Here is a 21,640-nt window from a genome sequence, read left to right as displayed (position 1 = left end):
GCTCACTGCAAGTTCTGCCTCCCGGGTTTAACCCATTCTCCTGCCTCAGCCTCCCAAGTAGCTGGGACTACAGGCGCCCGCCACCTCGCCCGGCTAGTTTTTTGTATTTTTCAGTAAAGACAGGGTTTCACCGTGTTAGCCAGGATGGTCTCGATCTGCTGACCTCGTGATCCGCCCGTCTCGGCTTCCCAAAGTGCTGGGATTACAGGCTTGAGCCACCGCGCCCGGCCAATTCATTCATTCTTAATGAATGAGTTAATCCAGCCTTAATAAGGAAACTGATGTCTGGGAAGGATCTATAATTTCCACTAACAGAACTAATGTGTGTCAAAGTAGGGATGAGCCAAGATCCCACGATTCCAAAGCTAAAGACCAGAACCCCGGAATGCAGCCTGTCACTCCAGAACCCCTTCCCTGCCACTCAGAACCGTCACTCACCCTGGCAGGCATCCTCCACTTTCTCGTAGCCTGCCTGGCACAGGCACTGCCCAATGGGCACCAGCCACTCGCCATCCACCGCACAGTGCATACGGGGCTCTTCACCCCCTGGTGGCACCACAGCATGGTCCACACAGGTGCCGGCCACAGTGGCCAGGGAGGGTGCATCAGAGCCGGCGATGGTCTCAGGAAAGCGGGCCAGGCCCTGCAGCAGCTCGGGGCACTTCTTGTAGTAGACACGGACGGAGAGCAGCGCCACACAGGCACCGATATCCTGGAAGGCCAGGTAGAAGCCTTTGCGGGTGAGTGGCCCCACAGAGCGCTCCTCTACGTTCAGTTTCACGTGGCGTGCCTCGAAGTCGCTGCTGACGGTGATCTCATCGGGCGCAATGGTGTCAATCTTGGTGAACAGGCGCTTCTGGAAGTTGGTGCCATAGTCCAGGTCCGACTCGGCATAGTAGAGGTTGAAAGTCTCCTTGCAGGAGCTGGCGCCGCCAGGGAAGCTGTTGCAGTCACGCACAGTAAACTTGAGTTCAATGAAGATGCGCTCAGCCTCTCCTCGGTACACCCAGTTGGTGCGGAGCCAGTTGTCCTGGTCGCCAGACATCACGTTGCACACGGAGTACATGTAGATCGGCATGTCATTCATGATGTTTTGCATCAGGTCCCACTGTGAGGGGAAGACACAGGTTAGCGTGCACAGGTGCCTAGGGAAACTGAGGCCCAGGTGGCAGAGTGGGGCACTAGGAAGACACTTTCTGGTACGTGCTCTCCCAGTTCTAAAGTGAAGGAAACTGAGGCCTGGGGCGGGGAGGGGATGTATCTATAAGTGGCTGAGCCAGAATCTGGCCCCTGGTCTCTCTCTCACATGTCTGGAAGCTGAACCTCTCTATTAGACTGTGAGCCTGAGGGTGGAGTCCGGGGCTCCATGTGACCTCAGGTGGGTTATGCTCTCTAAGCCGCAATTTCCTCATCTATACAATAGGAGTAAGACCCCCCTACCTCGCAGAATTGCTGTGAGGATAAAGGACAGAATATCTACACTGGCCGAGCACAGTGCTTGGCACAAGGTAATAGGCATATGGGCAGAGAGTATGATTATTGTTACTGTTAGTATTATTCAACGCACACGCATGTGTGTTGACAAGCACAGGAGTGGCATTAAGTCAAAAACAACGGATGATCCTCTCCATCATTTAGAATCTGGCTTTGGAGCAGATCAACACGTTCCTCCCTCCCTGGATCACAACTCAGCCTTCTCTGGAAAGAATTCCCAGGTTAAGCCACAGTTGGACCAAGTGCCCCCTGCCACCCAGCTCCCACAGTTGCCCATGTTCCCCTTGCCCTGTACCCCTTGCCATTTACCAAGGTGCACTTGGTACGGCACATGGGGACACCTACATCTGGGCTCCCACACGAGATTCTGAGCTCCTTGGCCAGGGTCTGCATCTAATTCACCTGTGTCCCTAGAGCCTGCCTGAGACAGAGTAGGTGCTCAGGGAAGCGTTTATTGAATGAATGAACAAAAGAATGGATGAAAGCACAGGGGAGGAGGAGAGAGGCCCGGGCTATACTGTGGGACATTGGCCAAGGCCCTACATGCCCTTGGGCCTCAGTTTCCCACTCTGTATAATGCCTGGGTTGTATTAGGTGATCCATGTTCCCTCCCAGCTAGACTTCCAGGATCCTAGGAACCTGCTCAGGGCTACACCCCAGCCAAGCCTGCCCAGAGCTAGGGTGACTAGGGACAAGAACCCGACTCATGCAGATCTGGCCAGCTGTGGGGACTATTCCAAGTAGCCCCTGGGAAACAGTACCCTCTCTCAGCTCAGGGCCCCAGGACGAACTCAGCAAGGGCCCACTGTATAGAGAGGGAAACTGAGGCCCCGAGAGCTGCAGCATCTTCCCCAAGATCACACAGCAGACACACACAGCTGGGGGGAAAACCTCCAGGCCCTGCCCCCATTCCTGGTCACATCAGGACAGCATGGGGGGAAGACCTGGGTGAGAACAAGGCAGAGAAATGCAGCCCCCTACAGGAAGGGGAAACAACAGCTGGAGGTGGGAAAGGGGCGGGCAGGAAGGAACTTGATCAGGTTTTCCTGTTCCCTGTCTCTTCCTCACCTCTCACCTCCTGGGCTGAGATCTCAAGACAGGGGACACCTTTAACCCCCTCCCTCCCAAGAGGTGGATGGGGGGTGCCAGAGATCCCTCTGACTGTCAGCCTTTCTGAAACATGGAAGACCCAGCTCCCCAGGGCCTTCTCTGTCTCCCCAGTTCCCCCCACCTTTCAGGCTTACACTCACCGCCCCCAGTACCTTCCCATGCCCATCCAGCCCTGGCCTGGGCCGGCTGCCTCTGAGTCTGGTGTGAGAAGCTGGACCTTGAGCCGGAGACCTGGCTGAGCTGCTGAATTGAAGCCATGCCCCATGCTCCCTGGGCCTCAGTTTCTCCATCTCTACAGGGGACCAGCAGCCCCATTCCCACACCCCTCCCCACCCCGAAGGCTTACGTACTCCTTTGCCATACGGGTGTGTGAGCCAGCCGAGCTCCCCTCCAGCTGCAGCAAAGTCCAGCAGTACCACTGAAAGAGAGAAGGGAGATGGGGTGAGCCTAGGGGTGTCTTCAGGAGTCAGACCATGGCAGAAAAGGTGAGGATCCCTCCAGGAACCCCAACTCTTAGACAAAGAGAGAGAGAACCCACCACACAGGGTCACCATATCCAAGAAAACCATCCCTTGACTCATGAGGGAAACAGGCCCAGAAAAGGGATGGAACCCAGCTGAAGCCACACAGCAGGTTGGGGTCAGGACTGGGCCTCTTGTCTCCCAGGCACAGGATTCCAGCCATGCTGCCCTCCTCCGTTAGTCCCCAGCTGGGCAGAGCAGGCCAGGGAGCTCAGCCCGGCAGAACAGCAGCTGGGCAGAGAGCTTGACTGAGCAGGGTATTAAATGACACCACACCACCCCGTCTGCTTCCTTGAACAAGGCCCTTCGGCAGCACTTGTGGGCCTTGGGGACACTGGTGTCTGCTTCTGCCACATTCCCCCCAGCAGGAAACACACCAACCCCACTCAGGTCATGTAGCACACACATATGCACCTATGTGTACACGTGCATCTTGTGGCACTCCAAGAAGAGAGTCCCGTTAACAGGTGGGAACAGCTCCAGGGTGGAGGAGGGAAGGGGGTATCTGGAAACCGATCTTCTCACCACAAAAGCCACAGAGCAGGCAGGATAAATCCCTGAACCCATAGGGCCCCTAAGAGGGGCCCAAAGATACAGCTGGCGAGGTCCCCTCCCTGGGAAAGTCACTCCCACCACCCCCGCCCCTCACATCCTGACCACTGCCCTGCCGGGGGTGCCAGAGTTTCCTGGGGAATCAGGGATGAAAGCCCTTGTAGGGGACAGTCTAGGCCCAGAGGGACCAGGTGTCAGGACCATCCTGTTCCCAGAGAGGCAACTGGAGCCTGGCGGAGGGATGCACTCCTAGGGGCTTCCCTAGACCAGTCCTGCCCTTGGGCACCTCCCACGGATCCACCCCAGGTTCTCTGCCAGGCTCAGAGGCCATAGCCAAAACCTAAGACCCTAGGTACTGCCCCCGCTCCATTTCCAAGTAAAGTCCAGGTAGCTGCCAATAAGTGCTACCCTCCCTAGAGGGTAAGGAGATTGGAAAAACTGAGGCACAGAACCTATGCAAGATGGATTCAGAGGGTAAAGCCCTAAGGTGGGGGTAAAGAAACCAAGTCAATACTTCCTTTGGGCCCTGGAGCATGAGGGATCTGCCTCAGAAGCCCCATTCCTCAAGGCCAAGACCGGAGAAGGACTCAAAGGGTGGACACAGCTCCAGGCAGGCTGGGAGCAGGGATGGACTGGTTTGGGGAGATGGGAGCTGGGTTCTGAGGGTGGTCTTGGAAACCCCTTCCTGAAGTGACATGACCCTTCTACCTGGGCTGAAGGTCCCAGGCTGGGGCGTGAAATGCTGCCACCCCCACTACTGACCGGGCCAAACCTCTCTAAGAAGGGTCAGGCAGCCCAGACAGGCAAGAGGAAATCCAATGTGGCACCGGCCCCATGGCAGAGGCTGTGGGGATAGGGGAGGGTGGCTGGGGGCAGCGAGGTGGGCAGGGGCAGGGATTTGTTCAGACATGCCCAGGGCCGGGGCTTTGAAACTCACTAACCCCACTAGCAAATGGAATGTTCCAGCTACACAGGAAGGAATCTGGAGGCTCCTGATTTCAGCTGGGTGGGTAGGACAAAGGTTCCTCACAGTCCTGCAGACCCCCCTCAGATTGACACTGAGGCTGAGGTCTGTGCCCAAGTGAGAGGGCTCACCGCTACCAGGCTTCTGAAGGGTTAACCTGGCATGGAGGGCCCTCCCTTTCCAGCCTAGGCCTGGCTCTAGAAGTAGCACAGGGCTCAATCAGAGAAGAAAAGAAGCCCTCACGCAGGAAGAAGCCCCCCCAGCCCTGGGTTTCCAACCCCGGCCCCCTCCCAGGGAAATTCCCTCAAACCAACCACCAGGAACAGGAGGCGCCCAGCGCTGGGTCCCTCCGCCCTGACGCGGGCGCGGCTCTTTCCCCAGGTTCTTCCAGGGACAGAGGCTCCCACTTCCCTGGAAAGGGTGGGAGCCTGGGAGCCCCTCAGCTGCCCCAGACAGCTTCCTGGAGAGGCTTAGGCTAAGCAGGGCTTATCCATGAGCCCTCTATCCCCTTACCTTCCCATTTCTGTGGGGGAAAAAAAGCAAAAAACACCTCCTTCTTTGCCATGAGTTCCATCGTAAGTGCCATCTTTGTGGGTCCACATTGCTCCACAGTTTCTTCCACAAATGCAGGACTACCACCCACTGCCCTGTGGTTCCCTCCCTGCTCCCCCCATTCCTCTCTAACCAAGACTAGCTGAGCCCTATAGGAAGCGGGGAGGTGGGGGCTCTGGGGAAAACATGAAAGAAAAGGGGAAGAGGACAGAGGGCAGACTGGGCCCCAGCAGAACCTGAAACCAAGGGCTTTCTGGCACTCTCCAGCCCTCTTCCCATCAGCAGCACCCCAGCTCAGCACCCCCTGCCACCCGCCCAGGCCTCTGCCCAGCTATGCCAGGAAATCTACCATGACACAACCATAAGGCAGGCAGGGCCTTGGCTCCAGCAGCCGAGAAGCAGGATGCTTAGGTCTCGTCCTCTGTTCAGAGGTCCCTGGTTGGCAAGGACTTGGGCCTCCCTCAGTTTCCCCATTTGTAAAAAAGAGGGCAGATTCAGTAGCTGTTGATGACCTAACAGGAGCCACGTGGGCAACCAAGTACAGCCTAGGGGCAAGGGGGCAAGAAAGAAGTCCAAAGCAGCCTGGGGGTAGGTGAAAAAGGCACCTGTGTCCGTCCTCCTGCCTGCCCCCTAAGCCACCCCCAGGCCATCACATCACATCCAGCCTGGTTCCCAGGAACTGAAACCAGCACCTGCCAGCTGGGTGATCATGCCCACGCCCACCTAGGCACACTTCTCCAGGGAGTCTTTCACGGGGACTCAGAGTCGAAGCAAAAATGTACCCCTACCCCAGTGCAATACACAAGCCTTTCCCCCTGCATCCCATGGGGTGTGGGGGTGGGGTTTAATCACAGGCTGGGGAGAGGTGGAGGCAGGGGACAAGAACAAGGCAGCTCCAGGCTTCCAGGCCAGCTCAGGGCTGCAGCAGCAAAGCACCCGCCTAATCCCCCACTCCCCATGGGCAGCCGAGGAGAAAGGCCTGTAGTGATTCCAGCTGTCTCTCCCCTTCTCTCCAACCACAGTCCCTCAGGAAGGGGGAGGACCAAACGTTGGTGGGGCGGATATTGAGGGTGGCACAAATCCCTACCATGAGCGCCTCCTGCAACCAGAGGTCCCAGTTGAGACCCGGGTCCTGTCACTCCAGAGACTGAGACAGGATACCACCGCCAACACCTGCCACTGCACAACGGCTCCAGATCTGGCCTCTTTTTCTCCCAACATGGAACAGCAAAACCTTCAAACCCAGTTTGGGAGGCAGAAAAAGAAGGAAACAGGCTGGGCACGGTGGCTCATGCCTATAATCCCAGCACTTTGGGAGGCCGAGGCGGGTGGATCACCTGAGGTCAGGAGTTCAGGATATGCCTGGCCAACGTGGAGAAACCTTGTCTCTACTAAAAAACACAAAAATTAGCCGGGCGTGGTGGCGGGCGCCTGTAATCCCAGCTACTCAGGAGGCTGAGACAGGAGAATAGCTTGAACCCGGGAGGTGGAGGTTGCAGTGAGCCGAGACTGCCCCATTGCACTCCAGTCTGGGCGACAAGAGCGAAACTCCGTCTCAAAAAAAAAAAAAAAAAGAAAAGAAAAAAAGAAAAAAGGAACTTCTCACCCGGCTTCCCCCTTGTGGAGCCTGCGGAAACCTCGCTCTGCCCAGGCAGGCGGGGAAACCTTGCCCTCACTGTTGGAATGAAGCTGGCCTCGGCTGGGTAGACAGGAAGGTCCTCGGCCAGGGCAGGAGCCCCCATCCTCGCCGCGACCTTAGCGGAGGGACAACACCCCCACCATACACCCGCTGGGCCATGAGCAAAGTCTTCGGCCCCTCACCCTGCGCGGCTCCGGGAACACTGGGGCGGGGGTGGATGATTCAGTCCCCCACCCCCGGGTGTCCTGACTCCCTGGTGGCCCTGGGCTGACAGCTCCAAACGTAGGGAGGCCGCGCCCCCACCTGCCGCATTTCCTCGTTCTGAGTCACCCTTGCTCAGAACGCTTGACTTTGGGACTTCCTGTCCGCACTCGCTGCCCCTAACCTGCCCCGGGAGCCCGGGAGTGCGGCTTGGGAAGGAGGGAAAGGAGTGTGTGAGCAGGGATTGGCCCGAACCTTCCTCCACGCTCTCCCCCGGGACTGGAGGTGAAGGGGGGCATGGAGAAAATCTCGGGGGGCATGGAGAAAATCTCGGGGAACAGGCGCTTCGCCAGGGGGCTCCCGTCCGCCCAAGCCCCCTCCTCAAACTGCGAGGCCTGCACAGTATGCCTTCTCCGCAAAACCCTAGCAAGTGGGTTAGTGAATTCAGGTCACTAAGAAGCTGAGCCCGCGGAAAGCCTCCCAAACACCCCCTTCTCTAGGGGACTCCCCACGCCCCCCGCCGGGACGCGTTCCCGAAGCCGCCGCCTGGACTGCAACCGCGTGGCCTGCGCCGCGTCCTGTTCTCCGCAGCCTCCGAGGCCCGTGCGACCAAGTTGAAACCCCTTATTCTCCGGAGCCCCTATGACCCCGGTTGGGGGCCAGGGCTCGCCTCGATCGCAGCCCGTGCGCCCTCAGGACTCCAGCTCGCCGGGACTGGGCGGCACCAGGTCGGTTTCCAAAGTTGCGCGGGTGAAGACGCGCCCGGCCCTGGGGGGCACTGGGGCCCGGGGGCCAGGGGTCCAGACGCCGCGCGCACTCACCTTCCTTGCCCTGCGCTGCCGCGGCCGCCGCCAGCGCACAGCCCCACAGCAGGGCGAAGCAGGCGCGGGCTGCCCAGAGCTCCATGCCGCGCTCCTCGCTCTCGGTCCGATTCCCCGAGCCCGGCTCCCGCACACCCGCACGCCTGCACGCCGGCCTCGGTGTCCGCTCCCGCCCGCCAACCCGCGCGCAACTTCTGCCCCTCCTGCCCCGAGTCCTTAATGGAAGTTGGGTGAGAACCGACTCCTGTTCATTCATGCCCCGCGTGACGTCACCGAGACCACGCCCTCAGGAATGTCTTTAAAGGGGCCGGGCTGGCACCCGGAGGAGAGGGAGGGGAAGTCCGAAGGGGTTTGGAGGAGGATCTTGGGGCCCACTGGACTCGTGGGCTCTTCGCGGGCTCTCCGCAGGCCCTCCAGAATTTGAGCGTCTCAAAGCGCCAGCGCCCCTATGGGTTAGTCCCCAGGGATCTCTGAGCCTGGGATCCTCGTTGCAAACGTGGAATGGTTTTGCGCTGAGCCATACCCGTTCTGTCCTTCACCTCTGAGACAGAGCTCAATGCGACTGAGCTCAACGCTGGCCTGAAGGCCTGAGCTGAAATGGATTGGGGGTCCAGTAAGCAGTTGCCTCCTAAGCAGCAGGGCTGGGAGAGTGTCCCAGAAATAGACCCAGATGCCCTCCTTCCTAAAACCCTTGAAGAGTGTACCAAGCTGTTGATGGTCAAGAAGAGTATCTCTGTTCAGAAGCCTCTAAGCCTACTATGATCTAAGAGTAGGTTCATTTCCTCTGGCAATGGATCAGACATGCACTATCTTATTTATTAATCATTCTCATCTGGGAGGCAGGGGTCATCAAGAGGAAACTGAGGCTCCAGGAGCAGAAACAACATGCCCAAAGGGTGTACAGTTCATGGGTAGTAGAAGTAGGATTTGAATCCTGGTGGTCTCTGCTTGAACCACTGCTTCTTTTTGGGGAAGGGGGGAAGGGGCGGCCGTGCAGAGCACCCCTAGCGCCCCACCCTGGCATGGCAGGATTGGTTGATAGGTTTTGACACTTTGGAGGACACCTGCCTACCACCTGCTCCTTGATAAGGCCTCTTTACAAAACTTCCTCAGACATGAGCTCATCTCCCTTCCTGACAGAAGCGGCTAGTGTGAGTGAAACAAACGGCAAATGTGCTCTGGCCGGCCTGCCCGGCCACCCACGGCTGCTTGTTGGCCAGTCACCATTTGACCAGTCTAGGAAGAGCAACTGTGGCAGGCCTGATTTCCTGGGAGGCCCCAGACTCCCTTTGCCTACCTCTTCCTCTCTGACCCCATCCTTGCTTTGATGCCCGGGACCTGCTACCCAGGCACCTGGGTCCTCTCTGCCGGATATGGACATCTTGGCCTCTTGCCTTGGTGCCTGTTCTTGGGAAGCGGGTCCAGACGTCTCTCCTGCAGGGGGAGAGGAAGGGTTAATTACAGGTATTGGGGTTAATTAAAGCCTTTGACCAAGAGGATGGGAGGAGAGCCTTGGTCCTCTGAGAGCCTGTGAGTATGCAAGTGCCTGTGAGAATAAGTGCATGTGTGTGACGGTGTGAGATTGTGTTGAATGTGCATGCATGTGTGTAGACATGAGAGTGTTGATGTACGTATGACTGCGTGTGTGTGTATGGACATAAGTGTTGTATGTGACCAGGCATGGTGGCTCACGCCTGTAATCCCAGCACTTTGGGAGGCCGAGGCAGGCAGATCATTTGAGGTCAGGAGTTCGAGACATGCCTGGCCAACATGGTGAAACCCTGTCTCTACTAAAAATACAAAAAAAATAGCTGGGCGTGGTGCCACTCACCTGTAATCCCATCTACTAAGGAGGCTAAGGCTGGAGAATCACTTGAACCCCGGAGGCAGAGATTGCAGTGAGCCGAGATTGCACCACTGCACTCCAACCGGGGCCAGCAAGACTCGGTCTCCAAAGAAAAAATATATATATATACTGGTATACGTGTGTATGAGTGTGTGTGCATGGGCATGAGAGGATTTAGGTATGAGTGTGTGTGAGTGTGTATTTGAATGTGTGGATTGTGTGGATGTGTCTAGATGTGTGTATGAATGTGCATGTGGGTGTGAGAGATTTGTGTATGAGTGCATGTGAGTGTGGATTTGTGTATGCATGTATTTATGAGTGTGCCATACTTCGCAGTAGTTGTGGAGTGAGTCCACGAGTTTCTGAACAAGTTATTTCACTTTTCTGAGCCTCAGTTTGCTCACTGGGAAGATGTAAAGCCTATTTCAGAGAGTTACTGTAAAGATCAAATAAAGTCATGCATGTAAACTACAGGGGCCAGAACTACAGAAAGCACGCATGAAATCTCAGCTGTTACTGGGTTATACACAGTTCAGCAACAGGAAGCCACATCCATGGAGAACCGGGCATGTGTTGTGCCCAGGGCTCTGTGGACAGGTACATGGGGTGTGTGGATGAGTGTGAGCATGTGTGTAGTATGTGGTTTGGATAAGTGTTTTGCATGTTGTATTGGAGCCTCTGGGCTAGGGGTGCTGGTGTGTGTAAGACTCCATGTGAGTTGTGTGGAAGCCACTGCTTGTACATGTGTGTTATATGCCATTTGCAGGCTCCATCTGTCAGATGTCTCACTAGAGGACACACTGCAGGAGGATAGGGATGTTTGTAGAAAACAGACAGTTCCTGAGCCAGACACGGTGGCTCACGTCTGTAAACCCAGCACTTTGGGAGGCCAAGGCAGATAGATCACTTGAGGTCAGGAGTTCGAGACCAAGCTTGTCATCATGGTGAAATCCCATCTCTACTAAAAATACAAAAATTAGCCAGGCATGGTGGCGCACGCCTGTAGTCCCAGCTACTCGAGGTGGAGGCTGGAGAATCGCTTGAAACCAGGAGGCGGAGGTTGCAGTGAGCCGAGACCGCGGCACTGCACTCCAGCCTGGGTGACAGAGTGAGAGTCAAAAAAAAAGAAAAAAAGAAAAGAAAACAGTCAGTGCCTGATGCACACTAGATATTCAGCAAGCCTCCACTGAATGAATGAATGAACTGAGTGAATGACAGTGTTGCAAGTTCTGTGTTGCGTGAAACTCTTGTTACGTAGTGTTGGTTGGTCCTTCCGGTGACAAGTGTGGGTTTCCATGTGTAGCCTCAAAAGGTTGGATCCAAGCACACGCACATGGCGGGGTGCAGGCAGGCCCTGATGGCTGTGGGCCACATGCCCAGCAGTATATGCACAAGTTGAGGGCCAAGAGTATAGGGCAGGGTGTCGCTCATCGGCAGCATGTGACGTGAGCAGAGGCCTATGGAAAGGAGTGGTATGACAGGTGGCAGCAAGAGGGTATGGGGTGGGGGCCGTTCCCTGGCTTTTAGTCACCCATCTAATGACACACCCTTCCCTCTTTTCCTGTCCGACTCAGAGTCCTTCCCGCTCTAGGTGACTGGGTGCTAAGGAGGAAAGTTTTTCAGTGAGTCTTATAAAGTGGCACCAAAATGTGGTATTTATAGTGATACAATCAGACCTAATGGAGATGGAATTACCCCATAAAGGCCCCAAGGAGCCCTCAGGGCCTCAGCGCCACTGCAGCAGACGAGGTTCCTGTACAGGCAGGTGGAACCCGAGTGAGTGTGTGTTTGTGTGTGACTGCCTCCCCTGCCAATCTCTGCCTCCAGCCCACCAGTCTACTTAGGGGCCCACCTTTGCTAGGACTTAGCTGGGGCTGGGGACTGGCGGCAAGGAGATGACAAAGGTGAATGCTGAAGCCATGGCCTCACTTAACCCACCTTTGATCTATGCCTGCCTTTGGCCAAGAGCATCAGAAAAAAATAATGTGGCCTCGGTAATACAGTGAGACCCCATCTCTACAAAAGAAGAAAGAAAAAAACATAGGTGGGCATGGTGGTGAGCACCTGTGGTCTTAGCTACTCGGGCGGCTGAGGCAGGAGGATTGCTTGAGCCTAGGAGGTCAAGGCTGCCATGAGCCGTGATTGCACCACTGCACTCCAGCCTAGGCAACCAAGTGAGACCCTGTCTCAAAAAAAATTTTTTTTTTTTTTTTTTTTTTGAGACGGAGTCTTGCTCATCGCCCAGGCTGGAGTGCAGTGGCCAGATCTCAGCTCACTGCAAGCTCCGCCTCCCGGGTTTACGCCATTCTCCTGCCTCAACCTCCAGAGTAGCTGGGACTACAGGCGCCCGCCACCTCGCCCGGCTAGTTTTTTCTATTTTTTAGTAGAGACGGGGTTTCACCGTGTTAGCCAGGATGGTCTCGATCTCCTGACCTCGTGATCCGCCCTTCTCGGCCTCCCAAAGTGCTGGGATTACAGGGTTGAGCCACCGCACCCGGCCAAAAATTTTTTTTTTTTTTTTACAGAAAAGAAAAGAATTGTAGCCAATACTTATAAAGCACTACTATGTGCCGGACCCAGTTCTAGGCACTTCTCTATAGCGATCCACTTAGTTCTCATGACACCTTCAATGAGGTGGCACTGCTCCTGTACACATTTTACAGAACAGCAAATTTGGAAGTAAAATTTGGAGCTGGGATTCTGGCCCAGGCAGGCTAGATCCAGCACACACTGTCATGGGTACCTGTCTGGACCATTGCCTCCGAATTCCACTGAACCTGGAGAGCAGTCCCCCGTCCTGGAATGTGCCGACTCTCTGCAGCTAGGATCTTTAAGGTCAGTCTAATAACTACCTCTTGGGTGAAACCCCCAGGGATCAGGCCCACCCTAGAGCCCCAGGGCCCTCCATGCTACATGCCCATCAGGACCCTGGTCTCAGCCAACTGAACTCATTTTTGTTTTTCAAAGCCTCTGGACTGTCTTCTCAACTAGACTGTAAATCCCTCAGAGGCAGGGGATGAATCCAACAACAGCTAGAACAGTTCCCCCCACACAGGAGTCACTCAATAGATGCTAATTTTTTTTTTTTTCTTTTTTTTTGAGACAGAATCTTGCTCTGTCACCCAGGCTGGAGTGAAGTGGCGCCATCTCAGCTCATTGCAACCTCCACCTCCCGGGTTCAAGCGATTCTCCTGCCTCAGCCTCCTGAGTAGCTGACACTACAGGCACATGTCACCACACCAGAATTTTTGTATTTTCAGTAGAGGCGGGGTTTCAGCGTGTTGGCCAGGATGATCTCGATCACATGACTTCATGATCCGCCCTCCTCAGCCTCCCAAAGTGCTGGGAATACAAGCGTGAGCCACCACGCCCAGCCCCCTCCATTCAGCTCCATTCAGTTCAATCCACATTTCTTGAAGGCCTGCTCTATGCCAGGCCACTTCACCTCTGTGAACTCATTCAATCCTCTCTAGCCCTGGAAGGAAAAACTAATATTTATTCCATTTTTGCAGAAACAATGTGAGGCTCAGAGAGAAGAAATGATTAAAATTACACAGTGGTACGCGGCAGAGATGGAACTAAAAAGTTAAGTGTGTCTCCCCCAGAGCCGAGTCGACCTGGGCTTTGAACACATCCTGGGCTTTCATGCCTTTGTCCCAGCTGTGCCCTCTCCCCGGATACCCCTTCCATCTGGGCAGCTCCTACTCGACCTGCCTTGGCATATATAACACAGGAGAACAGAGTGCCAAAGGGTAGGAAAGTGCCTGGTCTATAGCGTGAGCCCAACACAGATTTGGTGAATGAATGAACAGTGGATCCAGCAGACCGATTCTGCCATGTAACCCACTGTGTGGCCTTGGTGGAGCCACGTGGGTGCAATAATCCTGGTTTCCACCCCTCAGGGCTGCTGCCTGGGACTCAGTGAGACCATCATGTATCTAATGCCCTTCGCTCAGTGCTGGGCACACAGTGAATGTGCATTAAATCTTAGCTATCTACCTTTACAATCGATGGAAAGTCACTTTTGAAGAACCGATTGGGTTCCCCCAGGCCAAATAAATAATTCCAGCTCTCACTCCCTCCTCTTTAGCCAGGGGGATCCCTGAAGGACAGAGGCCTGATTTTATTCCATCTTGCCATCCCCCATGGTGCCGGGCATACAGTGGTGCCCAGTAAACGTGTGTGTTACACACACATGCGGTAACTAGGGCCCCATCTTTTTCAAAAGAAAACACTCCCCAGTTGCAGCCGCAAAGACAGACTGTTCAGCTTTTCAGGTGAGGTTCTGGGGTGAACTGGTCTGAATAAAAGTTTTGCTGAACACCGCCTCACCCCCAACAAGGAGGCAATTTGAGGTGGGGGCGGGGATACTTAAATGTGGGCTCCCGGGTTTTAAAGGGGGTAGCGCGGGAGGAAGCCCCCCAATAATTGCGGGGCTTCCCCCACCCCCAGAGCTGGATTAGAGGCTGCGCCGCTTCCTTTGGGGCTCTCTCGTGCTTCCTGGGAGCCTTTGAAGTGGGTTCTTGGTAAATCCTGCCCGCGGGGCCTGGATGCGGGCGGAGCCTCCGGGCGAGGCGGGGCCTCAGCCTGGGCCCACATTGGGGAGGCAGCGGCCCGGTAGCTTAGGCGGGTTCCGCCCACCTCCCGCCTGTATTCACAGCCCCCTTCCAACATCCCCGATTCCCTGAGGGCGCCTCTCATTCTGCTCGGCCTTGCCTTCCCCATCCAGCCACATCCTCCTCTCTCCCAATTCAGCTTCGACCTCCAACGCCTTTCCCTGACCCTCATAACCAAAGGCTTTTCTCCGACCTCTGAGTGAAAGTCTTCAACGAGGTGTTCTTTAAAAAATCAAAAAGCATCTCATCCTACGGAATGTGTGTGAAAAAATAAAAATAAAATAAAGAAAAAGCGGGCCGGACGCGGGAGCTCACGCCTGTAATTCCAGCACTTTGGGAGGCCTAGGCGGGCGGATCACCTGAGGTCAGGAGTTTGAGACCAGCCTAACCAACATGGAGAAACCCCGTCTCTACTAAAAATACGAGCTTAGCTGGGTGTGGTGGCTCATGCCTGTAATCCCAGCTACTCTGTCTCAAAATAAAATAATAAAAAAAAATAGAATAAAATAATAAAATAAAATAAAATAGCAGCCTCTCACCCCACTCCACCCCTGGACTCCCTGTCCCCCTTCATTGCTGTGTTTTTCTCCATAGCGATTACCACCACCAGCTGCCACACTCCAGAGATTACCGTTCATTTGTCTATTGTCTGTCTCGCCTTGCACCCACCACCCCCATTTGTGTATAAGCTCCAGGAGAAGGGCCGGAGTTGCTGCTGCTCTGTAAGTCGTGAACCATCCCCAACCCCCGTCTGTCCTACAAATTCGTTAAATGAATGAGCAAATAAACATGGTGGCTTCCCAGCTGACGGGTGATGAATTCTTACACTGCGTGATCTAGGCTAGTCACTGGTGTCTTTCCCTTCCTCTCCTCATCAGTGCATTGGGAGATGACAGTAGCTCAGCCCCTTAGAGCAGTATGACGATGGCACAAGTTACTATATGCCAAGCACAGAGCATGACGTCATGCCCAGAGGCCCAGGATACAATCCAGAGACAATGACAAATGGGGGATTCCCGCTGCTGCAGAAGGTGGGGCGACCGGTGCCCAGGGGCCCCCAGGAAGTGCCCTTACCTCTGTCCCAGGATCCTCCTCTGTGACCCTGGGGCCTTCCAACCTGCCAGGTACTTTTCCTATATTACCTTATTTTATCCTCCCAGCAGCCTCTGTGAGCAGCACACTCCCCATTTCACAGACAAGGAAACTGAGGCTTACACAGGTGAAGTGACCTGCTCGACATTGCACAAGGAAGTGTCAAAGTCAGGCTCTGAATCCAAGCCGTTGAGCTCTGAAGGCCCTGATGCTACTCAGCTAACCACGTGGCCTCTGGACATCACTGCTAACTTTTCTCTACCCTCCTCTCCTCCTTTCACTGTGTTCTGAGGGTCAGCCTGACAACCCGTGTCCCCGGGGCAGATGTGCAGAGGAAGATCAAGCTGTTGTTGGCCAGGGGCTGAGGGCAAATTTCCGGCTTCCCAGGGCCACCACTTACTGGGAGATTTGGATGAGGTGCTTTACTGCCCTGAGCTCTTCTTCTTGGTGGGGATAAAAATAATACAATACCCACCTTGTGGGGAGACATGGGAGCCTGAAAAACCTGGCAACGTGCCTGGCACATGGCAAGTAGTCCGTAAATGTCAGCTAGGGTTATTTTTATCATTGACACCATATTTGGGGGCCCCAGGCTGGCAGAGTACCTGTCAGGTGCCACCCCCTTCCTGAGTCCTGACAGTTTGGCTGCAGGCCTGGGTGGAGGCTTGGAAGGAAGAAGGGCGGAAGGGAGGAAGGGGTCAGGGAAGCCCCTCTGTTTGTTTTCTGTCTCTGAGAACCTCCCAGTCTGACTCTAGCCCCCTCCCCTCCCTGCAGGCACTAACACACAAGGTCCCCATTCACCAGAAATCTGCCCCAGACCCCCTGGCTGCCATGCTCCCTGGATAAACCCACCAGGACCCCCTTAGCCCCTGAGGGAAGGGGAGAGAGTTTACACTCCTCCAGGCCCCTATTTCCACACCCATCACCAGGCCTGGGCCCTCACAAGGCCACACACACTAGGAAGTACCAGGAATACAGCCACGCCAGGGCACCCACAGATGCCTGTGCGCACGCTCGCATACACACACACATCGGTCCATGCAAACTCGCATACACTTTCCTAATGGCCAGGTCTCAGGGGCTCTGTAGGGACCACCTCGGGACAGGACATGGTCTTCCCTCCCCCAATTCCCCTGCTTCCTGCCCTGTTTCCCTCTGTCTGTCCATCCATCTTCATCAACCAGTCCCAGCGGGCCCCTGCTCACTCCCTCCCTGTTCCCCCTCCATCCGTCTGCCCATCCGTCCATCCACACATGGGTCCATCTGTCTGTCGTCTGCCTGTAGCTAGCCCTGCAGTGAGCAGTCTATCCCCACCCAGCCCTGTCCATCACTTCTGCCACAACACCCCTGCAAGACCCTGTCCCTGTCCTCAGCAGGGTCTCTCATCATTTGTCCAGACCCCACCCATCTATCCCCCAACCCCTTCAGCTGTGTCCTTCATCTGTCAATCTGTCCGTCCTTCCTTCCGTCCTTCCTTCCTTCCTTCCTTCCTTCCTTCCTTCCCACCTTGGCCCAGCCCCTCTCAGCCCTCTTTGCATTCCATCCATCACTTCCCAGACAGCCCTCCCCAGCCAGGTAGTCACCTCCTAGCAGCTCCATCTGTCTGTCTGTCTACCAACCCATCCATCCATCTGTCTGCCAGCCCATCCATCATGCCACAGGCCACTTGTCCATTCTTGTCACTGTTGACATGTTCCCTAGTTGGGCCCCTGTGGTATCCCCCAGCCAGTGCTGTGTAGGTGGGGGGAGAGTTCATGTCAGTAGATAATATGTCTCTGGCCGCCAGCATGCCTTGTGCTGAGCAGAGGGCCAGGGACCTGGATGAGGAGCTGGGGAGGGACGGGGGACAGGGAGACCGGGAACCTCTTGGTAGGGGGTACACTGCGGTCTGTTGCACTGTAGGCATCAATGGCCTGCTCAAAAAGAAATATACGACTGGAAAACTCTCCAACCTCCATTCTTTTTTTTTTTTTGGTGGTGGGGAGGGGGGGACAGAGTCCCGCTCTGTCGCCCAGGCTGGAGTGCAGTGGCGTGATCTCAGTCTATTGCAACCTCCACCTCCCGAGTTCAAGCGATTCTCTGCCTCAGCCTCCCACGTTGCTGGGATTACAGGCCTGCCCCACCACGCCTGGCTAATTTTTGTTTTTCGGTTTTGTTTTTTCTTTTCCGAGATGGAGTCTTGCTTTGTCACCCAGGCTAGAGTGCAGTGGCCAGATCTTGGCTCACTGCAACCTCCGCCTCCCTGGTTCCAGTGATTCTCCTGCCTCAGTGTAGCTAGCCCTGCAGTAGCTGGGATTACAGGCACCAGCCACCACGCCCGGCTAATTTTTGTATTTTTAGCAGAGATGGGGTTTCACCATGTTGGCCAGGTTTGTCGCTAACTCCTGACCTCAGTTGATCCACTTGCCTCGGCCTCCCAAAACGCTGCAATTACAGGCGTGAGCCACTGTGCCCGGCCTCCATTCTTACTTCCTGATTCCTTAAGAGGGGCCTGACTAATGACCAGCATGGCTGGGGACCCAGGCTCCCCCAGCCCTGGAAGTCCCTTGCCTGGGTTCATCCAGTCTCCTCCTTCAAAGGGCTCTCACCCCCCACCACTGCTCCCTCTCCTCTTCCTGCTGCTGAGAGACAAGAGACCAGCAGAAAGAGACTTGGAGAGACAGAGACACAGAGGCAGATGAAGAATGCTGGACGCCCAGGAAAGCCCAGGAAGGAGCCCGGGCCACGTGGAGAAGAGGGAGGTGGGAGGAGGCAGGAGAGAGCAAGGCTGCCAGGACAATGGAGCGGGATCAGAGGAGACGCCGGGAGGGACGTGAGCCAGGAGTGCGGTGGGGGGCAGGGGGTGGAACTCCGGGTCCTGCAGGGCTAGCGGGGAGTGGGTGGGGGGGTGCCCCACCTGCCCTGGGAGCGGGTCCTGGGGAAGCCAGGGTCCCAGGGTGAGAAGTGCTGTGTGGAAGCTAGCCTAGGAGGCGAGAGGAAGCGGGGTGGGGCGGCCCTTGTCCCAGCCTCACCCCCATCCCCCAAGTCTCGCACCCAGATCCGCCCCAGCTTCCGGCTCCGCAGGTGCCGCCTTTGAGGGTCGCCGCTCGCAGTTTACCGCGGAGCCAGAGCCCCTTCCCCGCGGCGAGGAACTGCCTCTGCGTCTCGTAAAAGGGGTCCGAGCCTAGGGGGCGGCGACCTCCAACGCCATGGAAACGGGATGGGGGAGCGGTGGCCCGGGGAGCCCCATGCACTTTGCATACCATTGCAGGTTCCTCCCCTTGAGCCCCGCCAGCCTCGCTGGGCCCGCCTCTCTCTCTGCCCCTCCTCCCCAAACCCATCACCCTTGCCTTAATTTGTTTTAAATTTATTTCAAAATGTATTTATTTATTTTTTCAAAACAGGGTCTCGCTCTGTCACCCAGGCCGGAGTGCAGTTGTGCGATCATGACTCACTGCAGCCTTCCATCTGCCCGGGCTCAGGTGATCCTCCCACCTCAGTTTCCCAGTAGCTGGGGCCACAGACATGCACCACCACGCCTGGCTAATTTTGTGGATGTGTGTGGCGATGTCTCACTCTGTCACCCAGGCTGGAGTACAGTGGCCAGATCTCGGCTCACTGCAACCTCCGCCTCCCGGGTTCAAGCAATTCTCCTGTCTTAGCCTCCTGAGCAGCTGGGATTACAGGCACACGCCACCACATCCGGTTAATTTTTTTGGTATTTTTAGTAGAGACGGGATTCCACCATGTTGGCCAGGCTGGTCTCAAACTCCTGACCTCATGATCTACCTGCCTCAGCCTCCCAAAGTGCTGAGATTACAGGCATGAGCCACTGTGCCCGGCAATTCCCGGCAATTTTTGTATTTTTTTTTTTATAGAGACAGGGTCTTGCCATGTTGCCCAGGCTAGTGTTAAACTCCTGGACTCGTGGCTCAAGCCTGTAATCCCAGCACTTTGGGAGGCCGAGACGGGCGGATCACGAGGTCAGGAGATCGAGACCATCCTGGCTAACATTGTGAAACCCTGTCTCTACTAAAAAATACAAAAAATTAGCTGGGCAAGGTGGTGGGCGCCTGTAGTCCCAGCTACTCGGGAGGCTGAGGCAGGAGAATGGCGTAAACCCGGGAGGCGGAGCTTGCAGTGAACCGAGATCCGGCCACTGCACTCCAGCCTGGGCGACAGAGCGAGACTCCATCTCAAAAAAAAAAAAAGTCACCTCCTCCAGGAAGCCTTCAGCCACCACCACCATGCCCAGTGGCACCACTGACACTTCATAACAATAGTAATTCATCATCACAGTCATCGTAGCTAGGCTTGGCTGAGCTTTGTCTCTGTGCTTCCTTCACCCCCATCTTCTTCTGTCCTCATACCAACCCTGTATGGAGAGACCACTTCTGTCGATACAAATGAGAAAACTAAAGCTGGTGGGGTTCTGCTCAAGGTCTCACACCTGGAAAATTCCCTCCTCATTCTGGTCTCAGTGTTCCCATCTGTAAAAAGGGAAATTTGCACCAGGCGCTTGCCGAGTGGCCATGTAAGGGTGGGAATGAGTGTGTAGGTTTATCTGAGCGGAGGCTGAGTGTGGCATTCTGACTCTGAAGGCCTGTAGTCAGGGTATGCATGCTCTAGTTCACCTCAGCCCTGCTGCATCGCACCCCCCCCACTCTCTGTCCCCCACTGCGTCCCCACCCTTGGGACCCTAAGTGAATCTCTCCAGACCAAACTCCTAGTGACTCAAGAGACATCTCTAAGGGGCCTTCCAGCTCTGCCAGGGTGAAATCTTAGCTTATCGAGAGGGTGACTTCTTGTGCTGTCTCCCTCCTCTGACTGGATGCTCCTGGGAGCAAGGGGCTGTGTGTCTCCTGTCAGACTGGACACTGCTAAGGGTTAGGATACCTCTGTTAATCCCCCAGGTCTGTGGTCACTAGAAATGCCCAAATCCAGGCTAAAGGCTGACCATGTCTCTCCAAGCACAAGCACACCTCAAGGTGCCCCAGTCCCTTGCCCTGATCCTGAGATCTGAGGTCTATTGGACTGGGTTCTTGGCGGGGAAACCTCCAGCTCTGCCATGAAAAGAGAGCCTCATCCTAGACCTTCAGTCCCTTCCCAGCACTGGCTTAGAAGAGGAGAAAGGGGCCCAGAGACAACTTCCGGGGCAGCAATACCACAGTCACCATCCCTTCTACTTAGTGATCTTGGCTATGTGCGACAGAGTATCACTTTGTCACCTAGGCTGGAGTGCAATGGCATGATCTCAGCTTGCTGCAACCTCTGTCTCCTGGGTTCAAGTGATTCTCCTGCCTCAGCCTCCTGAGTAGCTGGGTTTACAGGCATGTGCTGCCACGCCAGGCTGATTTTTGTATTTTTAGTGGAAATGGGTTTTCACCATGTTGGCCAGGCTGGTCTTGAACTCCTGACCCCAAATGATCTGCCTGCCTCAGCCTCCCAAAGTGCTGGGATTTCAAGCATGAGCCACTGTGCTCGGCCATGTGCCCAAAACCTCATGAACATGAACAACAGTGCAGGAAGGTGGTTATTTCATGTCCATTATATGGAGAGGGAAACAGAGGCTTAAAGAAAGAAAGTCACTGACTAACATTACCCCCTGGCAAGTGGCAACCCTATTCTTTGACTTGTGCCCTCCTGCCTTGCTGTGTCTCCCAACATACTTCTTTTTCTTTTCTTTTTTTTTTTTTTTTTTTTTGAGACGGAGTCTCACTCTGTCGCCCAGGCTGGAGTGCAGTGGCCAATCACAACTCACTGCAAGCTCCGCCTCCCGGGTTTACACCATTCTCCTGCCTCAGCCTCCTGAGTAGCTAGGACTGTAGGCGCCCGCCACCTCGTCCGGCTAGTTTTTTGTATTTTTTTAGTAGAGATAGGGTTTCACCGTGTTAGCCAGGATGGTCTTGATCTCCTGACCTCATGATCCGCCTGCCTTGGCCTCCCAAAGTGCTGGGATTACAGGCTTGAGCCACCGCGCCTGGCCATGTCTCCCAACGTATTTCACGCTGACTTAAAACTGGATGTTGACAACTTTCCAGTATTGGACAAGCATCTTCAGGGAAGGGACAGACCAGGCTTTGGTTTGCTTTTGCTTTGTTTTTGATCTGAGGACCAGTACTCAGCTCAGGTCCTGGGACATAACAAGTTTGTTGAAGACACCTGGTAATTATCTGTTTTCTTCCACACTCCAGAGAGGTCCTGCCTTCCCAAATCAATCCAAGCAGCATTTAGTGAGCACTTACTATTTCCT

The 21,640-nt window shown here is 55.2% G+C and overlaps 1 protein-coding gene and 1 long non-coding RNA gene across 2 annotated transcripts in view; one reads left to right on the top strand and one right to left on the bottom strand.

Annotated features, from left to right (window-relative positions):
* Positions 1-8,108, bottom strand: part of EPHA2 (EPH receptor A2) — a 33,104-nt gene extending 24,996 nt beyond the window's left edge. The window contains exons 1-3 of the mRNA XM_011939881.1: positions 7,855-8,108; positions 2,955-3,022; positions 439-1,108 (exon numbers count right to left, since the gene is read on the bottom strand). Of these exons, the coding sequence (XP_011795271.1) occupies positions 439-1,108; positions 2,955-3,022; positions 7,855-7,939 (823 nt within the window). The 5' untranslated portion in view covers positions 7,940-8,108. The remainder of the gene's footprint in view (positions 1-438; positions 1,109-2,954; positions 3,023-7,854) is intronic.
* LOC105510221 lies at positions 7,196-9,353 on the top strand. The gene is made up of 2 exons (XR_001001537.1): positions 7,196-7,761; positions 8,995-9,353. It is a non-coding gene; the product is annotated as an uncharacterized LOC105510221 (long non-coding RNA).
* Positions 9,354-21,640: the final 12,287 nt, after the last annotated feature.

Source organism: Colobus angolensis, unplaced genomic scaffold (assembly GCF_000951035.1).
Source record: "Colobus angolensis palliatus isolate OR3802 unplaced genomic scaffold, Cang.pa_1.0 Scaffold185, whole genome shotgun sequence".
Lineage (NCBI taxonomy): Eukaryota > Metazoa > Chordata > Mammalia > Primates > Cercopithecidae > Colobus > Colobus angolensis.
The sequence above is the reverse complement of the archived record's forward strand: the minus strand, read 5'-3'. Positions and strand labels throughout refer to the sequence as shown.